This window comes from Malus sylvestris, chromosome 6 (assembly GCF_916048215.2).
Source record: "Malus sylvestris chromosome 6, drMalSylv7.2, whole genome shotgun sequence".
Lineage (NCBI taxonomy): Eukaryota > Viridiplantae > Streptophyta > Magnoliopsida > Rosales > Rosaceae > Malus > Malus sylvestris.
The window spans coordinates 23,645,911-23,663,562 of NC_062265.1; the positions used below are offsets into that span (position 1 = coordinate 23,645,911).

Below are 17,652 nucleotides of genomic sequence, written 5' to 3' on the forward strand. Positions count from 1 at the left end.
GATCTTGATAGAACTTGGGTTCAATCTTATATCGCCTTAACTTGCTGGAGTATCTGGAAGGCCAGGTGTGAGTTTGTGTTCAATCAGATCTCTCTTAGCCCCTCGAAAGTACTTTTTGCCAAGGTTCTAAAAGTCGCTAGGCGCTAGTCGGGCGGCGGGTTGAGGCCTAACGCCTAGGCGGACTAGGCGGATTTAAGTAAATCTATCATATTTTAGGTAAATAAGTGTCTGCTTCTACTTGAAATATATATAATTTAATCATAAACTACAAAATAGAATGCATATATATCATGATGTATTGGAACATAATGAAAACATGTGAAATAAGGATATAATGTTTGTTCATTCAAGTATGCAACAAGTCTCTTACAATTTATTGGAAAAAAACAAAATGCAAAATGAAAGTTATGTATTTTCTGTCTAAGTGAGTTGAAACCTAGGCGGGTCTAGACGGGTGCCTAGGCGGGCTAGGCGGGTGCCTAGGTGGTCTAGGCGGTGGGTTGGGGCCTAGGCATTAATCAGGGTGGTAGGCTGGGGCCTAGGGCCTAGGCGGCGCTAGGCGGGGATTTTTAGAACAGTGCTTTTTGCCATCTCTGCTGCTTTGGACTCTTTTTTATGTGCGGTGAGGGTTATGGAGGTTCGTAGGCCGGTGGTGGGTGCGAGGGAGGTTCCGGTTGAGAGGTGGAGCTCCCCTCCCTCTCCTTTCTCGAAGATTAACGTCGATGTTAGCTGGTCAAATGTGTCTCAGTTGGGCTTCGCTAGGGTGATTATCAGGGATGAGGGAGGTCGTTTCTTGGCTGCTGCTAGGTACCCTTTTTTGGCTCCTAATGCCACAGCTGCTGAGGCTTTGGCTCTGATTCGTGGGTGTGAGCTAGGTATTTCGATGGGTGTGAGCTCTACTATGATCGAGTCCGATTCTCTTGAAGCGATTTCTTATCTTCGTGGTTCTCTTGATAATGGCAGTTGGGAGGCTTATCTGTTCTTGGCTAGGGCGCTTAGGTTGAGTGAGTCTTTCTAGAACTGTCGCTGGTCTTGGGTTCCAAGATCAACCAACATGGCGGCGGATGCTCTTGTGTCTGCTGGTTTTACGGAGATGTGTGATGTTGTGTGGGTCGATAAGCCCCCATCTTCGTTAGTGTATGTCTTATGTAATGATGGTTTTCCTTGTCCTCATTAGTGGTTCTTTGGTGGTGCTTGGGGTGACACTTTTACTTGGTTGAAGTGTTTGTTGGTCTTAGCCCCTTTCACTGCTCTTTTCTTTTTCTTGGTTGGTCGTCCTTGGTGTTCGCCCTAGAGTTGGCTTTCTTGTCTCTGTTTGGCTTCTTAGCCTTGGAATATGATTTCCTAGCTTTCAAAAAAAAAAAAAGATTTGTGTTTGGGCTTTGCGATTGCATCTAGAATGTGGTACTAGACTGCCTGCGTATTCTTGACGGAATCAAACCGGCATATTTATAAAATTAGGTGCGGCTTTGTGCCATTTGGAATTTAAAACAGTTTTGTGCCATTTGGAATTTGAAGCGATTTTATGACTTTTGGATTGATTTTGTGCCATTTAAAGCCTTTTTGTGCAATTTGACAAATTTGATAATCTAACAAGAATTTGACCTGTTGATTTAATGTGGAGCGAATCCAACAATTTAACATAGGAAGTTCAGTGAACTTTGTGCTTTGAGATGGATCGCATTCACGATATTTGAAGTGATTTGTGTCCACGAATTTGAGGTGGACTTTGTTTCCAACATTGTGACTTGTGAAAGTGAAACAATAAGTTACAACTTTTTTTCTTCAGCTTGGTGCACATCGTCATTTTAAGAACCAACTATGCCTTGAAATTTGTCATTTTTGTCAGTAGAAATGAGATGTGGACGGTGGACCCCATGTGAACAAGAGGGTTTCCTACCCTTTTCTTTGCTAGAGATTATCCTTTGGCATTTTGATTCCTAATTTAGACAGTGATTTTGAAGGTAGCAGCCCATGCAAAACAATTTCATTTAATTTTCTTCATTTGTTCCAGTGAGAAATCACCATGGCTTTTGTACTAGAAAATATAGCATTGCCGATGAATTTTGAGTCGACAAAACTTACTTTGTCTGTAAAAGGGTTTTCACTCGATGAATTTTTTGATTTGTCGGTTAAATATAGGCGTCAGGGTTAAGGTTTTGGTAAGGAGTTCTCTTGACGACTTAATGTTATAGCCAACTAAATATTTTGTCGGCAAAGAAGTTGTTAGCCGATAAACTTGATTGAGAAAACTGTAGCAATGGTCCCTTAAATAAAAATTCATGATCATTGGTCCATTAACTTATCAAAACGAGCAGCTATGATCATTTTCATCAACTATGTTAAAATTTCATCAAAATGAATCATGTTGGAAAGACCATTGCTACAATTGGATTAAAGTTGAAGGGCCATTACTCTAATTGGGTTAAAGTTGAAGACTATTTCCCCAATTGGGTTCAAGTTGAGGAACTATTGCTACAATTTTTCTCATTTGGTTTTCATATTTACTTATTTATTTAGCCTCACATGCGTAGCACGTAACTCATTCTGGGGAAATTCTAATGGAGTTGACCAAGAATATCATAACTGCACGTTTTGATAAGGGCCCAAAGGTCATAGATGTTTAATTGATGGACCATTACTCGAATTAGATTAAAGTTAAGGGATTATTGCTACAATTTTCTCAACTTGATTTTTGTTGGGTAAGAATTTGGTGGGGGTTTTTTCCCTCATTAAAAATTACTTTTTTTTAAGTCGCGCTTTTTTTTAAGGGTCATTTGGGTTCTGGACCCTAATAAACCTAATTGTTAGACTGAAACCTTGTTTATTTAAATATTTTGATCGAGGTCCTTAGCCTCATTTAAGAGATTTAACACATGCATTTATGCATTGACTTGTTTTATTAACACCCCACAAATTGTTGAATAAACCCCACATACTTAATACACCCCACATTTGCTCTTTCACTTAAAAATTATCTTAATACACCCCACATACTTTCCCATAATACCCCCACACCTCACATTCTCAATATACACGTTATATTTTGTACATACACCCCACATTTCTCAAATCTTATAGCACTCATTTTTAATTTTCAGGGATTGAATCTAACCATTTGAACATTTAGTTTGCCGAAAGATTTCAAATCATCTGAACATTTAGTTTGCCGAATGATTTTGATTTCAAAGTGATGATTTGAAATCATCTTAGTATAGGTTGCATTGCCAGATGTCTACCTTCATTAAGTAGGGTAACATCAACAATGGCTTCTTTGCTAGGTTTAGCTTCGTGGTACGCAATGTTTTTTTTTTTTTGTGACTTTCACGAACTTCATTTATGCAGTGTGGAGCACTTGGAAAACATTGGTATCCATTAATTCCAAACACTGAGAAATTGGAGAAAAAAATTCTTGGACAAACAAAGGTAAGAAGATTTCATGTAAACTCTCATTGGTATCCTTCCCCAAACAATTTGACTATAAATGGTAATTATAGATTATAATCCTTTCATTTTCTGTACTTTTCTTTTCCTGCAAGTAATATGGTTGTTTCAACATTTTACAACTTGCTATGATGCTAAGGTTTTACAAATGATTTGAGTTTTAATGATGGTGAAATAACTTTGTTGCATCTGCGTAGATAAATTCTCACTCTTGAATTCGATGAACAATTCATCCGGATGTGGGAATATTATTCTGATTATTGCATGGTTGGTTTTAAGACGTATACTATCCTCGTTTATTTACTAAGAATCATACACCTCAATTATTTGTTAAGAACCATACAACTCAATATCAATATTAGTCTTATACTTTAATTGGTAAAGGGAGGCGTAGTATATGCTCTGTTAGTCTCATGCTTTAATCAAATAAAGCTTTTATTTTTTTATTTTTTTATTTTTTTGGTTAAATGAACATTTCATTCAAACAAACAGAGGAAATACAAGGAAACAAAACAAGGCCCAAAAAACATAGATTAGGCTCAGACAAAAACAAAGCCCAAAAAACAACAAAACCCTAGCATCAAAGAAACTATTGAAGTCGTCTTCAACATCGCCGCACTAGTGAGCCAAACGGATGAACAGCCATAGGGATCCAAAAGAAGAAAAGGCAAACAAAAGAACTCCCAACACACCACCTCCAACAAATGCTAGAGATAAAGCTTTTAATTTGGACAAAAAATGCTGACTGGAATTTGACAAAAATGTCGTTTGGGATTTAAATCATATATGGGTTTGTTTTCAGTTCCACTATTAAAACTCATCTAGTCTATTTTTAATATTTGGTGGTAATTTAGGTGTTTAATTCTTCATGTAATCCTTGCGATCCCTAAAAGATGAATATGAATATAAAAGATTAAATAACACAACAAACGCAAGATTAAAACATTATCGATGTCATCGAAATCACTAAAACAATGAAAAATATGAAGTCTTACCTCATGTGAAGCTTCCGAAATATCGATTTCGTGTTCCATTCCTCAAAAACAATTTTTCTCAAACAACATGTTTGTAGTTTCATTGTTTAAGGTTTTGTTCAACAATGGAGGGTGGGAGGGTTTGATAGTTGAGAAAATAAATAATTCGCTAAACGTGATTTGTGTTGTAGGCATAATTTACTGAACAATTATGGAGGCCTTAGAGAGAGAGGGGGTGCGGCAATAGAGAGAAGAATAGAGAGATGTGTAATTGTGGGTGTGTGTTATCTCACCCCATTGTGCCTTTATTTATAGTAGTAGGAAAGGTAAAACCTTTCCCTTTAGGATTACAACATTTAATAGGTAATCTAATCCTAATAGGAATATAAGATACATTCCCATATTTCCTAGGATTTACACAATCATATTCCTATTCTAAATATGACTGCAACACTCCCCCTTGAGTGTGTAAATACTCAAGTAAATGGAGCATCAAGTCTTCATTGATGAAGTAAGTACAATTGATGAAGTCGTCAGCACAATGGGCAAATGCGAGTCTCAAATCAACGAAAGAATGCATAAAAAGTAAAACTCACAAAACCTCGCTATGGTACAATCCAAGATGGGAGAAAAACCCATAGTCTAAGGAGAAAAGTGAGAAGTTGCATTAAGTCAAAACTATACGTCTTTTGGACGCAAGTAGAAGAGCTCTCAAAGGTATGATCAGCCCAGGATGGGTGCCTCGTTAAAACCTACTTAGGTAGCAAAAACCCAGTGGGAAAAATGCTCCTAATCATAGGGAAAAAGAGTATATTAAGATCAAGTGAGTATACTTCTGGATACTCCCCTGAGTTTGACATAACTTCCAAATGAGAACTACAAGCATTACATATGAGGAGTTAGGCATACCAATTCCTCGGACAAGCTTCTGGAAGGTTGACTTCGGTAGTGACATCGTGTAGAGGTCGGCAAGGTTGTCTGGGATCGGTTTGCATGACTTCAATCTCTTGATGCTTTGCTGATGTAAATGTAGACACAATATGTCTTGGTGTTGACTTTGTTGATGTATCATGGCTTGGTCGGGTTAATACATGTGGCATAATCTTCATGGATCGTCGTTGGTACTCAACGATGGATGAAAATATAGCAAGTACTTCGAATATGCTCAACAAGAACTCCTAACCATGTCTCATTTGTGGCATAGTGAAGTAAGGTGAGTCTTGGAACGATTCGAAGATTTCGCAACTAGGGTCATATCGTGGACCTCCAAGATATTGCGATATCCCTAACGGTAAAGACATAACCATTCGGGGATTTTACCTTGTGCGGGTTTGATAAGTAACCAGCGTCAGCATAACAAACAAGGCAAGCATCATTTCGAGGATCAGGGGGGTTAGATTCGCTCAAGATGCGTTGGGATTTGCCCACGTAATACCTTCAGGGTACGTCTTTAATACCAATTTAATGGTTGCATGTAGGCGCAGTGCTGCATCTTTACCAAGATCAACAGCGAATGAGATGTCCTGTCTAAATACAATGAGCTAAGTACAACGAAGAGTAAAGTTGAACTTTTAGATATGGAATTTCGGATTCCATAGACTCTTCAAGAGTCTCATTTGCATATAACGTATGGACGATCATGGGTATACTCAAAGGTGACACATTCTGGGTGTAGTTCAACTGGTAGACCAAAATACAGTCAGAACAATGCTTCAACTTCAGGTCAAGGCATAAACAAGTTTTCCTAGGATATTTCATCTCAAATTCCATTTTCAGGTGCGCGGCAGTTTTCTCAAGCTCTTCCAGAGTCTTAGTGAGATTCGTGTTAACGACATAAACTGTAACTCTAGCAATTTGGAATAAGACTTCATAGTTTAACACGCAAGGGCAAAATTCATATCCTTGACTGATCAAATAATTACTTAGACGAGTATACCCTATCCGTCGGATTTTTCAATCCATAAGTGAACGCCTCAAAACGAGTTAAGAGGGTGTTCCGTGGTTTGGAACTATTTGAACCAGTCCATGTAATTCTTCGGGAACTTACACGTAAATCTCCGTATTTATATCCCCATGGAGAAATACTAACCACATTTCATAATGCTGTTATCAATCACAGGACGTTTTGAGAGAAACCTTGCGCCGTAAGGCGTGCATCATATCGCACTATTTCATTCATCTCATAACGTTTCCTTTCCCACTTGTAACTCAACAGGGTTACCTTGGGCAGTGTAGGAACGACAGGTCCAATACACACTTTGGTAAGGAATTTGACCTGGATTGTAACTTTAGTTGTCGAATCAGTTCTACGTTATCACTTAATCAACGGAACACGGTTTGATATCGTCGCTTTTCATTTATGTCAGTAGCTACCATATAAGTGAAAACATCATCGATGATAATCTCATTTCAATTCCATTTTCTTATCCAAACTAGTATACTGGACCAAGAACTTCAAGTCTCAGGAGTAATCCGGATTAATCTCATGAGATGGAAATGATTTGAGACAGTGATCGAGTTTAGATTCATTGTTGTGCCGTGTCTTCCTCTTCCAGGGAAGTGAATCCTACGAACCAAATGATATGTCGTGCTCCAGGCCAAGACATATTGATTGGCTATCCGCCGGTGTACCGGACCGTCCAACAGGGGCGTCCAAACCGTTCAACATGGGCGGCACACCCTCCAGGGATTTTGACTCGACGTCTATCCTTGCAGGCATGTTTGCAGCTGGTATATGATCTCTTCATCTTTAAAATACTTCCGTCAACGGTAACCGGAGTCATACTTGAGCACACCACTTCAAATTCTTTCAAATGTTTGTTCGGATCCTCCATGGACAGCCTATGGAACTTTGGAATGTGGTGGAGCAAACTTGACTTTAACTCGAACTCTTCAGTTTTACCTTGAGCAGCCATGGGATATTGGATACACAATGGTGCGGCATTATCCAAACCCGAGGCGGCAAGCTCCTTGAGCGTACGGTTGTCCATGGCTATACCTTGCTCTTCTCCACCCACTTGTGCCGTGGCCTTCTCTTCAACCTCAACTTCTTGCTCTTCTAATTCAGGCTCGGAACTAGGAGGATTAGACTCGTGCAATTTCTTTTTCCTTCTCAAAGTCCTCTCAAAATCACCGTCAAAGTCGGAGATATGCTCACGAACAGGTTGTGAGCTACGGGTCATAAACTAGTACCTAAAAACAAAGAAAACAAAACAAATCAGCAACTTAAACAGAAACTTAAACAAAATACAATAATTCGAAAGACAACAATCCAAGAGATTAGCAAAGTTGCTAATCCCCGGCAACGGCGCCAAAATTTGATGTGAAAAATAAGTTAACACACAAAATTAAACCCTCTTTTTATCAATTGTAGTAAAGTATGTAAGTAGGGATCGTTCTAGGCCGGGGATTAGGAGGGATTGCTAAATCACTTGGAAACTGACTTGAAAACGTAAAAACAAAGTTTAAAACACTAACTAGACTCAAAGAATGCAAAACTATACTTTAAAACACTAAAACAAACCAAAACACTCAAAACAGCCCCTAAACACTCAAAACTACCTTAAACACACAATCTGGGCAGTTTTGGGACTCTAACACAAACTTGGACGAATTTTGGTTTTCTAATGAACTAAAACACTTAAAAACATAATCTAAGACAAGTTCTAATTAATATGACTCAAAGAAATAAGATGGGGTTGATTTTGGACGAAAATAATTAAATTAAGACAAGAACAAAGTAGACAAATTCTTAGAAAAATTTAAGTGAATCAAAACAGATTGTAAAATGAATTTGAATGAAACTTATGGATGGAAGGCTAGCTAGGAGGTTCTTCTCCACACATGTCACACTTGCATACAAAACCATTTCCAGTTGCTTTTCGATAAGCTATGAATACTCAAAGCCCTAAATTAACCGTGAATTGCACTAATTAACCCTCAGTTTTTCCACAAGTTATTGGATTGGATGATTGCATACGACAACCCAAAACATTCCCTACAAGTTCCCTACATGAATTGCATAATAGAGATACAAGCAAGAATCATTAAGTTCTATGAAAAACATAAGCATTGACGAGGCACTCGTTACTATGATTTGCATGAAACTTATGCCAAGAATTTACTTAACGTGATTGTGACTAGCAACCTTCACTACTTGTGAATATAAGTTCATAACGATTAGGTGAAACTCCCTTATATTCTAGCGTTAAATTCATGCATGAAAATTAAGCGTGCACTCTCAACCAACATACACAAATCATTTTTTATATGATCGGATAAGTAAATTGAATTCACAACTTATGAATCACAACTGGATGTAATCAAATCATATTGCAAGTATGAACATGGTTTCGAATCACCCCCTAACTAAGAGGGGTTTAGTTCCTCATACTCACAAAGCAAAGATACATAAAATTAGACATTAAAATCAAAGGAAAGAAAACACCTAAAATGCTCCAACTTGGGTAGCAAGTGCATCCAAGAATTCTCCTTTGCTTGCTTGCGGCAGATTGCTTTGTGGACGGATTTTTGGGTAGTTTTATGATGTAGAATGGATGGGGAATGGTATGGAAAGGTTTAGGGTAAGTGTGGAGGAGTGTTTGAGGGTTGGAGGGTGGTGGAGAGCTAGGCAAAGAGGGTGGAAGAAGGTGGAGTGGCTGTTATGTTTTCTAGGCACTAGAATGGTGTTTTTGGGGTGTTTTGCTACCTAGGGTGAGTATGGACGAATTTCTGTGATGAATGGTGAATATGAGAGTGTGAACCCTTTGCCAAGGGGTGTAAACATGTATATATAGGCCCCAAAAACCTTAGAGAATCAGGTTAGGCTAGGGAGAATGCACGGCAAAGAGTGTATGTGGTGTGCAATGGTCCAAGGGTGAAAATGAAGTGATGATGCAAAGTGTGAAGGGTAAAATGGAGTGGTCTTGTAGCTAGGGGGCATGAATGATTGTGTACATTGCATAGAGATGGAAAGGGAGGTGAAAATGTGTCAATAAATGGGTCAAAGGTGCAGCAACATGTGGTACACAAGGCATGGGATTCCAAATGTGAATGATGGAGCATCAATTGGTGCATGTTATGGTTGTGAAAGTTGTATAAAATTTTGTGGGTGAAGGGAACAAGAGGTATCAAGCAATTAAGTGTAATAATTAAATGAATTGAAGCATGAAATCAGAAATTATGTAGGGGACAAGAGTGATCAAGCATGGCATGGGAATCCAAAGGGAATTCTATGTTGTTTTGCATGGCAATGAAGGCAAGTTGGGGTGACAAATTTTTAGGCTGAGTTCTTCATCTTTTGGACCATAATTCTTCACATTCTTGGCCTCTTTAGTTCTCAAATTCGTCCATCCACTTTGGCCCAAATATGTGACATGCATTCCAAGCTCCATTTTGCTCCAAAATGCTCCAAAATGCATCTTCTTGCCTACTTTGTCCATAAAATCTGAAAACACACGAAAATGACTTTAAACATTAAAATAACTAAGGAAACACGACATAAATGCACAAGAACAAGCCAACTAAGTCGCATAAATATGCTCCTATCAATTGTAACTTTAGTTGTCGAATCAGTTCTACGTTGTCACTTAATCAACAGAACACGGTTTGATATCGTCGCTTTTCATTTATGTCGGTAGCTACCATATAAGTGAAAACATCATCGATGATAATCTCATTTCAATTCCATTTTCTTATTCAAACTAGTATACTGGACCAAGAACTTCAAGTCTCAGGAGTAATCCGGATTAATCTCATGAGATGGAAATGATTTGAGACAGTGATCGAGTTTAGATTCATTGTTGTGCCGTGTCTTCCTCTTCCAGGGAAGTGAATCCTACGAACCGAATGATATGTCGTGCTCCAGGCCAAGACATATTGATTGGCTATTCGCCGGTGTACCAGACCGTCCAACAAGGGCGTCCAAACCGTCCAACATGGGCGGCACACCCTCCAGGGATGTTGACTCGACGTCTATCCTTGCAGGCATGTTTGCAGCTGGTATATGATCTCGTCATTTTATCTAGATCAAAGGAATGCGTCTGAAGTAACATCCTGAAATCTAGAATTCATTGCACTTGCTTATCACACTTGTGCGGTATGGGGATCGAGATGAGACATAGTGGGCAACGTCCATGCAAATTCACGTCGTTCTACAGGAACGTTGACGTTCTTATCTCCCCCTAACGGCGGGAAGACTCTCATTAAAGTGACAACCCGCAAATAAGCGGTAAATAGATTGTGTGCAAAGGCTCGAAGAGAGCTAGTGTGAAGGAGAAACATGATCGACAAAAGATACACATCATTCTTTGAGGACCCATGGTGGTACGTTGCGGCGACGCAACTTGAGACATGGAATGCGCACCCAAATGCGTAAATACGAAAGTTGTCAGGTTCATACCCAGTAACCAACTGTAACGTCATATAGGTTGGGTGGCAATAGGCCTCAAGGCGGACCAACATAACTACGTACAAGGATTGCATAGCCCTAGGCAAAAACTGAAAACTTGGTATTTTTACCAAAATTCGGGCAATCATTTAAATTACGCTTTATGATCACTAGGCGAGGCTATTTGGGGTGAACATAGGAATTCGATGTTCAATTAGAAACCCAAAATACATGCAATACTTTATCGAAAAACCATCGATGTAAACTCTCTGGCATTATCCAATCTTCCAGACCTTAAGGGATAAGTAGGGTGGTGAACCCTTAATCGGCCAAGAGGTTTAGCAGTAATGTGTGTGGACAAACATGTGACCAGTTTGTCGATTCATCAACCAAAACCATAAATATTTATATGGTCCGCATTTTGGTTGGATTAGTCAACATATATTCCCTTAAATCCACTGCGAAAATGGAGTCGTGTCGTATCTTTGCAAGAAATGATATAGAAAATCAATTTCCCTAATGAACAGGATTGGCAAAGTGTGCTTGTAGGCACAAAATCCTTACTTCAGATAAGGAGATGCGTTGTAGCATCATTGTCGACCTCAGTGTCCCAAAAGGTCGTGCCAAAGCAAGTAAACTGCTCAATCACCAGAATATAGGCCGGCCACATGTGGTGTATTCCCAGTTGGGAGATAACCCATTGGCCCCAAATCAAAGCTTCAGGCTCATTTTTGGAGGTGGTGCAAAGATATTTCACTCTATTTTCTTCAATGGTTTCATTTATGATCATTGTCATCTCGAATATCCTTAAAAACTCAACGTCATGAAGAATTTAAGGTCCTTTAAATGATAATTCAGTATCATTCATACAACAAGAAGCGTGCCAATGCTCTTAATCAGGTTGGATAGACCTGAAGTTGTTGTTAGAGATGTGATTTAGGTGTAAAGTTAGTGTGCGTAGTACGCATTCATCCAGACAACTAACTTTCCCACATTCCTACCTAATCACGTGTTTAATTGAATCGGTCACATGTATTACGAAACATGATTCAATTAACTCATATTCGAGGACAATATCAATAAGATTATCCATAAGTAAAACATACACCAAACTTGAATCCAAGAACATGGAAAATGTTCACAAAGTAAATTTACTAAGGGAATTCGGCCAATAAGGCCATCCATGTCGAAATTTTGCTCTACCAACGATGTTCGGTGGAGCAAAATCAATCTCACATATTGACTACTAGAATGGTACTCCTCAACAACATTGGTAGAGGCACGAACAAGTGCATAACCAATGGTCTATTCCATCAAGACGGGAGTAGATTATTGCAAGGTTAAGGTTCGAGAATATTATCCCTTATTCTTGAAGTTTTAGGTCTTATGTACCAAGGACCATGCTTCGGGCATGATGCCACACCTTGGCAGGCCCTGATTATACTATATGTTTGTGAACACAAACTCGAAATTGTATTATGAAAGAATATGTCATTCAGTGTATCCCTGCCGAAGCAGTGCATCACCATTTCGTTAGGTTTTGACCAAACTGGGTCGAGCCATTTGGTAGACTCCAGTCGAACTGGGTCTATACCTTTCTCTCACGTTTGTGGTAGTAATCAGATCCGAGAATTTGGTAACTTTCCACTTTCTACATTGCTGCTTCAAGAGCGAGTTAGAAACATGGAATGACGAGAAAAGTATTCTCCAGTCAAGATTCGATCGGATTTATAAAATTCAGAATTGTACTCATTCATGGACGTAATCATGGTTTGCTTCAGGCAATTTCTTTCATGATTAAACGGTCTATAGAAGTGAGCCAAAGAGCCATGGAATCCTCGTTCGGGAAGTATTTCCATTTGTAATGCTTTGAGCATAAGTCTTCGAATAAAGATTATGGCAGAGGCTTATTCAGCTCTTCCTTGCCATTGTTGGCATCAATGGTTTCTCAGCTTCTTGATAGTCAAGTGGAGATTCACGTCTTGTGCCCCACCTAAAGTGGTTTATATTAGAAAACGTCCAAATCAGGAAAATCAAACTTGCGACGGTTCGACAATCCACTGAATTTGAGGGAACAAGATTGTGATTGGTGTTATGGGAATGAATCATCCATAAGCATCAAAGTTAGAACATTCGAGTTCTAAGACATGGTTTTCATGAAAACCGTCGGGTTTTGCATGGGTGTATTGTTTTATGAAATCTTCGGGTTTCAAAGGCACTAAATTTGAAACTACAGGTTCAATTTAGTTTATGAACATTTAGTTCATAAAAGAGAGGTTCCTGCAAGAAACTCAGAATGCAATATACTAACTTAGTGTAGTGGATTTGAGTTGTCTTCGGGAACTCAAGTGTGAGAGCTTCGTTACTACGAAAGTATGTGACGGTTCAAAGAAGAGAAATAAATTATTGAATCGTTAATGTCCAAAAGTGATCTTCATGTCAATAATTTTGGATTCATTATCAGATTAATGGACTGCAGGTCACTTTTAATTAATTCAATAGATCGAGACCATTCGGGGTCGATCGTAGAAGCAAAATAATATTATTGGATCGAAAATAGAGCCCCAAAAATAATTGGGCTTAATGCCGGGGGTTAAGAGGCACGGGTTGGGTGCCTTAAGTGTAAGGCGAGGCCCAAATGTTCCTTTAGTGGTGGCTGCAGGCCACGGGTGAGGAATGGGAGACCCTAGCCGTAGCTGGGTCATGTTTTGGGCCACAAGGGAGTGCACGGACAGGTCTAGCGCAAGCTGGCCTGTGGGTTGTCACGGGGATCCCAGCGAAGGCTGGTTGCCTGAAAGCAGCCCCATAGTGATTGCAGGTCACGGGCTTGGGTATGGGTGGCGCAGTGACCAAGGTCTTAAATGCCGATAATAACGGCGATATTTTGCCGATATTATCGGTTTTTCGCGTTATCGATATTTTAATGGTTATCCAATTAGTTTTCATCAAAATATCGCGATATTCTCAATAATATCGATAATATCACTGCAAAAAAAAAACCTCAACCAACAAAACCCGGCTACCAAAAATGGCGTCGATGGCAGGAGCAGTAGCAGCGCTAGCTTCTCTCTCTTCTTCCCTCCTCTCCAAACCCTCCCTCTCTCTTATCCCCATTCGCACACTCCCCCGCCTCACCTACTCCCTCACCACTTCCTCCTCTTCTCAGGAGTTCAACTTCACATTCGCGCCATCAAAGCCCAAGCCCAAACCTGACTTCGCCGAGCTCGACCCGGATGCCCTCGCCGGCATGCTCATCATCCCCTAGATCGTTCGTGGCGAGGACGGCTACCTCAAGCTTCAGTCTCACCCTCCCGCACGGGCAGGGTGAATGTGGACGGGGCGAAGCTGGCTGATTTCGGTGACGACGGTGACAAAGCCGGAGGGGGAAGAGGAGGAGGGGAGACGGCGGATGGAGAATGAGTGGGAGGAAACGAAGAGGGTTTTGCAGGGCCTTGATGCGGTGGCGGAGATGGCGAAGAGGGAGAGGGTGAGGAAAGCGATGAGGAGAATGAGGGTTCGTTGACTCGTTGACGCCATGGATTTACCTGCACAGAGGAAAATGGAGAGCCTCTCGTTCTTTCAAGTTTCAATTGGCAATTTAGGGATTTTGAGCAAGTCTCTGGCCCCAAATTACCTCACTTATATTGCCCTCAACAAGTTCAAATAATTACATCATATTAAAATTTGTTTAATTTTTTTTCAGTTACATCATAGGAACTCTATGTGGTACTAAGTCACTCATGTATCTTATCATGCAATGTATAAAGTATAAAATATTGTACTAATTCATTATATATAAATGATTATGGTGTGTTTAAACTTCTTTCATTAATTACTACATACTTTCTACACTCACAATGTTTGTCAGCTCGCTATATAATCAACTTAAATCAGTTAAATCCATCATGCAATGCATTTCCTTCCAATTTTTTGTGATAAACTAATAGATAATTAACTAAATAAACATCATGCAAAGTTTCAATAAAAATTTCCAAGTTTTTCTTACAATTTCCGTGGTTTTTATTCAATTTTTATCGATATCGATAATATCCCGATATTTCCATGTTTTTGGATTACCTATATTTCCGATATCATCGATATTTTATACCTTGCCTATATCCAAATGAAATAAAAAATTCCAACTTTTGTTCAAAAAAAAAAAATCAAGAGAATATCAAACGGGCTCAGAAGTAGAAAATGCGAAATGGGCTAAAAATGATTCAGAACCCTATACCCCATTAACCTCTTTGGACATCACAAAAAAAAGCCCTAAGGACAAAACCGGCATAAAAAATAGTTTTAAAATTAGGGTTTCATCTCGTATATAGCCTCCTTGCCTCGACCTCCAACTCCGACTTTCAGAGACAACTCGCAGCCTCCGGCAAGCAACCAGCAAAATGGTACGTTTGTTTTCACCCTTGCTTTGTGCGCACATTCTTCACTGGAACTTGTGGTTTGGAACTTGTGGTTTTGTTGGCTAAATTTTCATGTACAAATTTGATAAGCGGAGCACTCCAGAAACCATGCTTGTATATATTGAAATTGGCAGTGGAAGGAAATGCATATTTGATACCGAATCTACTAATACACCGTGGTGTGTATCTAATATCATATAAATTATAGGAAAAGAAGAAGTGTGTTCATCTCTTCTTTATCCTCGATTTAGATGGATACAAATTTGATGCAGGTTTGCACTGTAGATGTGAACATATCATTACAGTATACTTTGTTTTAGTTTTGAAGATTTTCGGTTATTGGTTTATTGGATTTTGTATTTTTAAGATTTGTCTCAATGCTTCTGGTTTGTTGTAAACTGTTGTACATAGTTTTGTGATTGTTTCTTAATCTCTGGTAGTCTGGTTCTAAAATTCCGTTACTAATTTTATTCTAAAATGTGAACCAGAGGGTAATATTTCGAGGCCGCAGAATAGTGTGACTTTCATTTTACTATCGATTTTGTGGTAAATGAAACACGGTTGGTATTTTCATATGAAGCGTCCGACAGTGTTTTGTATAATACTCTTTGTTGGTGTTTCACCCATTGTTCTTGTATCCTTCTACCAGTATTTTATAACAATGTTAAAAAGTAATTTTGCTCATTTGTATGTGCTTTTAAAATGACTGAAAGCGCTTTTGGTGAAAATGTTTTTGGAACTAATCCTTAGTAAAAATGCAAGTAAATTCTGGAAAAACATTTAAAGTGCTTCTTGGAAGAAGCACGTAACTGTTGCTTCTTGCATAAAGCACTTTAAGTGCTTTTGGAACCAAAAAACATTCTCTCTAAAAGCGCTTTCAGTCAATTTAAAAGCACATCCAAACGAGTCCGTAGTCGCTAAGAATCTGGATCTGCTATAATTCTGTTCGAGTAATGGATAATAGATGTTGAAACATGTGAACATACATGCCTTATTTAGATGTAAATTTCAGAATGTATATTGATCTATCATGTTTATACTATGTGTGTGCACCAACAGCCGAAGCAGATCCATGAGATTAAGGATTTCCTTCTAACCGCAAGAAGGAAGGATGCCCGCAATGTCAAAATCAAGAGGACCAAGGATGCTGTTAAGTTCAAGGTTCGGTGCTCCAAGTACCTTTACACACTTTGTGTGTTTGATTCCGAGAAGGCCAACAAGTTGAAGCAATCTCTTCCTCCAGGTATAAATTTTTGTGATCGCTGGTGTAATTTATTATGGTGGGCAACTCATACTAGTCTGTTCCTATTTTGATGTTGCCGTTGTTCATTTTTTGGTTGTGGAGCACGGTGGATTCATTATTTCATCCTGGAGAAGGAGTAGTTTGTGTTGAATCAGGGGACTTTCATCTGTTACTTTTTTTTTTTCTATAACTAATCAATTTTTTAAAATTTTGATTTGTAGGTTTGAACGTTCAGGATCTTTGAACCAGGATTTTGGAGTGGCTCGTCGGCACATTCTAGTGAATGTCGCAATGGAATGAAATCTAATTTTGCTTGTACTTTGAAAGATTTTTATGGCCGGATGATGTTGGTGTTAGATGTTATAACTCCGAGATGTTTGTGGTTAATGTGTGTTGACTTGAGTTAATTGTTTAGATGTTTTGGTTATGTATCCATCGGGCTTGTGTTTGCTTGATTGCGTTTGCGTTTGGAGTTTACAGCTAACAGTTTTGAAAGGAAATGGAATTGGAAACAGAAACAGAGGTAGCTACCTACATAAACATGTCGTGAGCGGATGATAAGACGTAGAAGATGAGTAGTAATAGTAATCGTGTGATTATGCATGCAGTCCAATATCCTTGTGGATAGGTACAAACCTATGTGTCTCTTGTTCATATTTTGAAATTCCCATTTCTTAAATTTTTGTGATAGATTTGAACTCTTTCCTCTCTCTTTAATAATAATAAATATAAAAAAATTATATGGTAGATGAGTAGGAAAATTTCATTTGGTATATGCTTCTAGGATGCCAGTGTGTAATTTTCGTTTGGCATATGCTTCTAAGATGCCATAGTATATAGTATGTAGGACTGGTAGCATTGTCCAACCTCATCTGTCAATGGAGAGAATATAATAACCAAGGTCTTAAATATCGATATTATCAGCGATATTTCGTCGATAATATCGTTTTTTTGAGACGAGGATATTTTCACACGTATCCATCTTATTTTCGTCAATATATCGAGATAATATCGATAATATCAGTAATATCGGTAATATTGGGATAATATCGATAAAATAAACATAATAATTCTGTGTGGTGTGTTATGACAAGTTACATAATATAATAATATATATATATATATATATATAATATAAATCCCCCAAAAGGGCCAACTTTTGACAACATTTGACAAGACAAAAAGTAG

General features: G+C 38.7%; 1 protein-coding gene across 1 annotated transcript; it reads left to right on the plus strand.

The window, feature by feature from the left end:
* Positions 1-15,043: 15,043 nt before the first annotated feature.
* On the plus strand, positions 15,044-16,919 carry LOC126626035 (60S ribosomal protein L38-like). Its single transcript, XM_050295195.1, has 3 exons — positions 15,044-15,206; positions 16,281-16,464; positions 16,686-16,919. Exons 1-3 carry the CDS (start codon positions 15,204-15,206, stop codon positions 16,706-16,708), a joined length of 210 nt encoding a protein of 69 aa, XP_050151152.1. The 5' UTR covers positions 15,044-15,203; the 3' UTR covers positions 16,709-16,919.
* The last annotated feature ends 733 nt before the right edge of the window (positions 16,920-17,652 follow it).

Excerpts from the sequence above, each read along its gene's own strand:
- LOC126626035 (XM_050295195.1), top strand. Across the intron at positions 16,465-16,685 it reads GAAGCAATCTCTTCCTCCAG|GTTTGAACGTTCAGGATCTT; the intron begins GTATAAATTTTT and ends TTTGATTTGTAG.